At 33.5% G+C, this 6,281-nt stretch overlaps 1 protein-coding gene across 1 annotated transcript; it reads right to left on the reverse strand.

The window, feature by feature from the left end:
• On the reverse strand, positions 1–3,668 carry LOC100798509 (glycerol-3-phosphate dehydrogenase [NAD(+)]). The gene is made up of 12 exons (XM_041012887.1): positions 3,336–3,668; positions 2,320–2,396; positions 2,155–2,227; positions 1,709–1,926; positions 1,506–1,613; positions 1,193–1,256; positions 1,064–1,101; positions 853–973; positions 713–767; positions 569–617; positions 129–274; positions 1–28 (listed from the first exon to the last, which is right to left on the reverse strand). Exons 1-12 carry the CDS (start codon positions 3,427–3,429, stop codon positions 1–3), a joined length of 1,071 nt encoding a protein of 356 aa, XP_040868821.1. The 5' UTR covers positions 3,430–3,668.
• Between the last annotated feature and the right edge of the window lie 2,613 nt (positions 3,669–6,281).

The raw sequence follows: 6,281 nt of genomic DNA on the forward strand, positions 1-6,281 counted from the left end.
CTAAAGCATGCTTTGTAATTGTCCATGCCTACAAATTAGAGCTGTAATGTAACTGTTAATGAATTTATACTACTACTTATTTCTTAACATGAAATACCACTTCCCTGAGCCTGTAACAAAGAGTATACCTGGGCTTTAGGTCGCTGATTTTAACTATGGCTGATGGTGGAAGGCGACCTGTGCTGATTGCATGCACAGCTGAGAAGAGAGGAAACATGTGTAGCCACCCACGATGACTTAGAACCTCATGAACCTCTTGTGCAGTTAAGACACCCTTAATGGAAGAAAAATGGATACACAGGGACACAGGAATAAGTAACACTAATGAATGTCTAGTGCATGAATCATTATGATATGATGCTCTTTGTTTTAATTTGTTGTAGGAAGAGCTTTCAACGAATATAGAAATTTACTCTCAGTTTGATTGTTTAATTTTTGAAGCTGAATTTTGTTATAAAACTATACTTTTCTACTTTTCATTTTTATCAAAATCGTTTAGATATTTATATTCATTCAAAATGTGTGTCTAGTATCAAGTAGTTTGGTATTGTAAGTGTCATCTATGTACCTGCAATTTCTGTCCTTGAAGCATCTCTGCTTCAAGCTCATCAAAAGGCCTGCATAAAAGAAGCACATAAATGGGATATAACTATATTAACTATATTTTCCTTTACTCATCCAAGCATTGTGGACCAAAAGAGAAAAAACAGACCTCTTCCCTCCATTTCTGGCATAAGCATCGGCAACTTTCCTATTTCTCCCACCCACTGCCACAAATAATATGGTTTTAAATGAAACCAGGATATATGACCAATGAAAAATAAGGTGAAGTCAATTAATCAGTGTCCTTACTGCATGTTGTGATAAGGTCAGCTACACCACAGCTCTCAAAAAAGGTGTTGTCCTTAACAGATGGAAACCACATCTTTGAAAATGCCCTCATCTCTTTCAGGCCAATTCTCATGATTGCAGCCTACACACACATGTACAAATTAAGAAAACCAACAACGAAAGACAAGGGGGGCTGAGAACTTTTCTGAGGCTTCAAATCCTTTAAACTTACTTTTGTATTATTTCCCATCTCCAAGCCATCAACAAAACCTATCACATTTGCAAGCAATTTCTTGATCATTCACAGAAACTATAAAAAGTGGAGAACAAATTGCAGATATTGTACTACAATTTTTCAAACCTGCAGCTATGGCCACTACATTTTTCAGAGTTCCACAGAGTTCGACCCCTTCAACATCTTCGACCTATTAATCACAATGCAAAAGTGATAAACACCAAGCGTATCTCAATACATACCAATTTAAAATTACTCAAGATTAGTAAACAGAAAGAAACAACTATTATGCTTGAATGATTCTGCCATGACAATCTTTCTTGATTTTACTTATTACAATAAGGAACGTCCTATGGATTTAGCCATCTTTTTTCCCCATTAAGAAATATTTGTTCAAGTTTTTTCACCAGTTTGTTGCTCATCAAGAAAGAATACTCACGGCTGTCACATTGAAATAAGGAGTATTGAACAACTCAACCCATCTCTCTGCTGCTAATTTGTTTTGATTATATCCAACTGTTGCTTCACTAAATTTCTCCAATGCTATCTGTTCAAACAGCAAACATCAAAGCAGAAAACAATATTAATTATAATTTGGCCTAAGTATTTACACTAAAAAGGCGTATAATATCATTTAGCTACCTCATTTGCTATGTTGGCCCCCATTAAAACAGAACAATTGATTCCTAGTTGTTTGGTAATGAGAGTAGAGATCATGGTTGGGCCTTCCTTCTTGACCTCCATCCCTTTGATAAGAGAAATTCCCTCTGTATCTGACCTTATTTTCCCTGCAAGCCTCTTGCATATTCCTTCCATGAATTGATGCGGAGTTACAAATACTAGCATGTTGGCATCCTTAACTGCATAATCAACCATTCAGAACAGAAGACAAGTTAATAACAAGACAACCTTAAAAGTAAAATTGAACAACTGTAATATACTTGTGGAGTTTAGTTCCCTTTTCTCTATTCAAAGTCCCAACTTTTGGTACAAGGTTGTGGTTTTTATTTTATTTTTCCAAATCATAAAGTAGAACACGTAAAACAGAATTTGAAAAAAAAAGAAAAAGTGAGCAATTTAATTAATGCCTGCATTTTCAAGCTCTGGATCAGCAACTACGTTTTTACCAAGCTTGATTCCAGGGAGATACTTGACATTTTCCTGCCAATAACAACCAGTAAATTACTTAATATTGATTGAAAAAATATTGCATACACAATGAGAATGAAATGCATGGCTAGCCTAGCCCTTACATTGGTTTTGTTGATAACATCTGTGAGCTTCTCCCCACTTGGTAATTTTTCCTCGAATACCCACATTCTCACTTCATCTGATTACATCCGAGAATTCATTAATTAAAATGGGAAAAGTAACATTCAAATGGAAATTTTATTTTTTTGCTGGTGATGGAGGAGGGGGTTGAAGGAGATATGATTCCTTTGGCAAGGGCAATTCACACTTGCATGTTATCATTCATCTCTCTAGCAGCACAACTTGGGACATCAAATTGAAAAATTAAGTGCACACAACCAAAAAAACACATAATTAGTGAAGAACACTCGTTCACCATTAATATTGCTGTGCACGTCGCATGCATGGTCAAAACAATAGACTAGAAGAACACTTACGTGGGAAAAAAAGTAGCCTTAAGTATGAAAATATGACATATTTTAGCCTTATACTCTCTTTAAATTTTATTCAATTTTAGTTTTTGATATTCAACTAGAGCAACAAAAATAATGAATTGAGTTTTCAATCTCTCAACAGCAACTACACACAGTACAAATGATCGTATAATTTATAAGTAGACAAAATTTAAGTGTATGTAGTATTTCAAGTACTTTTAGTGATGTACTCAAAATTGGAAGATTGACATCAAAGATCAACACTGATTACAAAATGAAACTCAAAATTTGATTAGAAAATTGTACCGAAAAATATTCAAATGTGGCACAAGTTTTTTTTTTTAATTAAAAGGGAATAAAATTTAAATAAAGATAAATTTAAGAAAACACAACATTTTGATCGAGAGAAATGCCAGGAACACTCTTTATGATACTTTCTATGATCGACTGAAAATTATTGTGTCCTACATCTAAATCACGAGAAAAAATTATTAAATGAGAAGTAAAATCTTCAAAAATTAAATTAGTGATTTCTAACAACTTTCAGGCAATTGTAAAGAGTATTAAAAATAGTATCAGAGGATTGCTATCATTTCTCTTTTAATCAAACACAAAAGGATGGTTAAGTTAAAAAAAAAAAATACCATGGAAGGAGGCAAGCCTGATGGTGTTCGAGGCAATAAGCTTTGCCGCAACACTGCCCCAATTGCCGCTACCAACAACGGTGACTTTAAACATCTTGACGCTGTTTAATTTGGATAAATGCAAAGGGCTGGAAAACAAGAGAGAAGTGCGAAGGGTGGCACAGAAGATCGAGAAGACGCTGAAGGAAGAAGAGAAAAGACATGCACAAAATGCATAAAATTATAAAAAAAAAAAAAAAAAAGCGAGGAAAGTGGGGAAACGTTGTTGTTGAAGCAGTTAAATGCGGTTATTCAATAAATGTTTGCTACGCTGGTGGGTGCAGCTAGCGTGCACAGGATTATACGTGATTTGCGATTAAACATCAGATTAATTTATTAGTAATCAATCAATAAATTAAATATACTAAATAATAATAAATTTTATAATTAGTAATAAATTAATGATTTAAATGTAATAGTTAGTAAATAGTACATAAACTTAATAATTAGTTATAAATTAATAAAAAATAAAATACTTATGAATAAATTTGAAAATTAGTAATAAATTCATACTAATAACCTTAATAATGATTTTGGAGAATTTAAGTAAAATTTAAGTAAATGGATTAAATATATAAAATTTAAGTAAATTAAATTAAAAAATTGATAAAATAATTAACTAATTTTTAAAAATGAAATAAATTTAAAAACTAGGACTTAATTATAACATATATTAAGTTCCACAAAATTTGGGTAGATGTTAAGTTTAGCAAAAGATTCAACAATAAAAATTAAATTACGAAACAATAATCATAGTTGCTCTGTATAGATAGACATGATAATGGGAGGAGGTGAATCACGTCACCTGTGACGCCCTAAATTATAGCTAACATAAACTCATACAATAAACACCATTCTTTAAATAATCTTTTATTTAATAAATTTGTTCTTTCCATGCATATATCTAAATTTGCAGAAGAAATTCAAACTTTTTTGAATTATTACAACACGAGTTGTTCACTTTTCAAATCACTTTTATAACTTTTTGCACTTGTGGAAGAGAACATTTCATAAACTCTACTCATACATCCATCATTAGAATCGACAATAATACAAGATATCGTATAACACCATAAATGAACAAACAAATTAAATATACATCCCAAAGACTGAATAAGCAAGCGAACATCTTCATATAAATATAAACTTTTGACCTTCATGGTCAAAATCATAAAAGAGCAATATACTGTAAGTAGAAAAATTAGCTTTAGCAGCAGGAACTAAATATATACAGCCCAAGCAATAAGAGTGAAATGTGACAAAATGGTACATGGGCGACAAGTAAATACAGAAGATGAATCTTAAACTAACACATCAAAATACAAAAGAATGGAGAATCTAGAACTCAGAGCAATCACCTAAGTATAGTATACCCTTGTATAGTTGTACTCCCAACACATAACTATCCTAAGAAGAGCCGTCAGATGGGTCCTCCTCCGGATCTTCCTCGGTGCCATTGTCCTCTAAAGCATCGCATAAGACACTGATAGGAGAAGAAATAACAATCATAATCCCTTCATACTCATCATTGTGCATCACATAATCTCCAAAAGAACTCCCAAGGGACGAAGGTGGAGGTTTGTCAGAAACACAACTATAACCAGGCACACGTTCTTGTGTGAAGTAAATAGGCAGGTCAAAGTAAATTGGGCATACATGAAGTCCATACTCTATTGGCACAAAACCAAACCACACCCATCCTACGAAGATGCCCTCTCTGTTGTAGGGGTCGTGAGTCCAGATCTTACTAAGCAGACAAACCAATATCTTGATCAATGGAGGTCAACTGTCATTCATGGGTATCTGAAAAATAAAGGTATATGGAGTAAGTCTCTCATCTCCTTTAAAACCACAAACAAAATTGTCCTTTCGGTCACACATCAACTAACCATAACAGTGTGGTTTTCTAACAAACTTCACTCAATACCCTAATCGGTTTCGTTGTCTAATCTCACTACACAACACACTTTGGGCCTAGTGCTACTAATTTTTAAGCTTGATGACAATCGAGAGTATACTCATTGTCATGGTACAAAGAGAAGACTCACAACTAGTTGCTAAGTCAGCTCCATGAAATTCATCACAACTCAGTACCACACCCCTAAGTGTGACACCCTCTACCCCGACATATATATAAATAAACAAAATATATAAAAATATCGGTAACCAAATTCACATGGGTAAAAGGTTCACATTCACTTCACTATTATCAATTAAAACTTATTAAAATATATTCGGCTCAAAATAAGGCCGTCAAAATTTACAAAACTATTTTGTTAAATCAGTGAGATAAAATAAAATAGACTAACATCATGCAATTAATATAAAAACTTATGTCCCACTGTCACATCCTATTAGAGCATTGTATCCCGACGTCCTTCAGCATAAGGTTCCGATCCTTACAGCGATTCACCTAGTCATCTGCTCCCCCAAACACAAAGTTTAAAATCATCACAGGATCCAAACACAAATAACATACAGGGAGTGAGTTATCACATTCCTAACTAATAGAGAAGCAAGACAACTAGATACACATATCATATAAACAAAATAAAACTTACTTAAATATAACTCACATAATTTCACCACTTTGTCATTCAAAATTCACCTTTCAATCTTCAATCATCAATCACATTACACAAGAATCACACACTCTGATCAAGACATAATGATACATCAATTTCATAATAAACAATTAGCAAGAGTATGCAATAGTTATGCTAAGACTCAATCATGTATGCAATGTGGTACCATGTCAGTGAAAAAACACTCTGGGGCGCTTAGAAGTACATAACAAGGCACACCACACAATGGGTTTGTCAGGTCACTCTCACTAAGTAAGATCATAGGGAGACCAATCAGGGTCACGATGTTTTGCAATAATGCTCCAACCATATGGGATCAGCA

The sequence above is a fragment of the Glycine max genome, chromosome 19 (assembly GCF_000004515.6).
Source record: "Glycine max cultivar Williams 82 chromosome 19, Glycine_max_v4.0, whole genome shotgun sequence".
Lineage (NCBI taxonomy): Eukaryota > Viridiplantae > Streptophyta > Magnoliopsida > Fabales > Fabaceae > Glycine > Glycine max.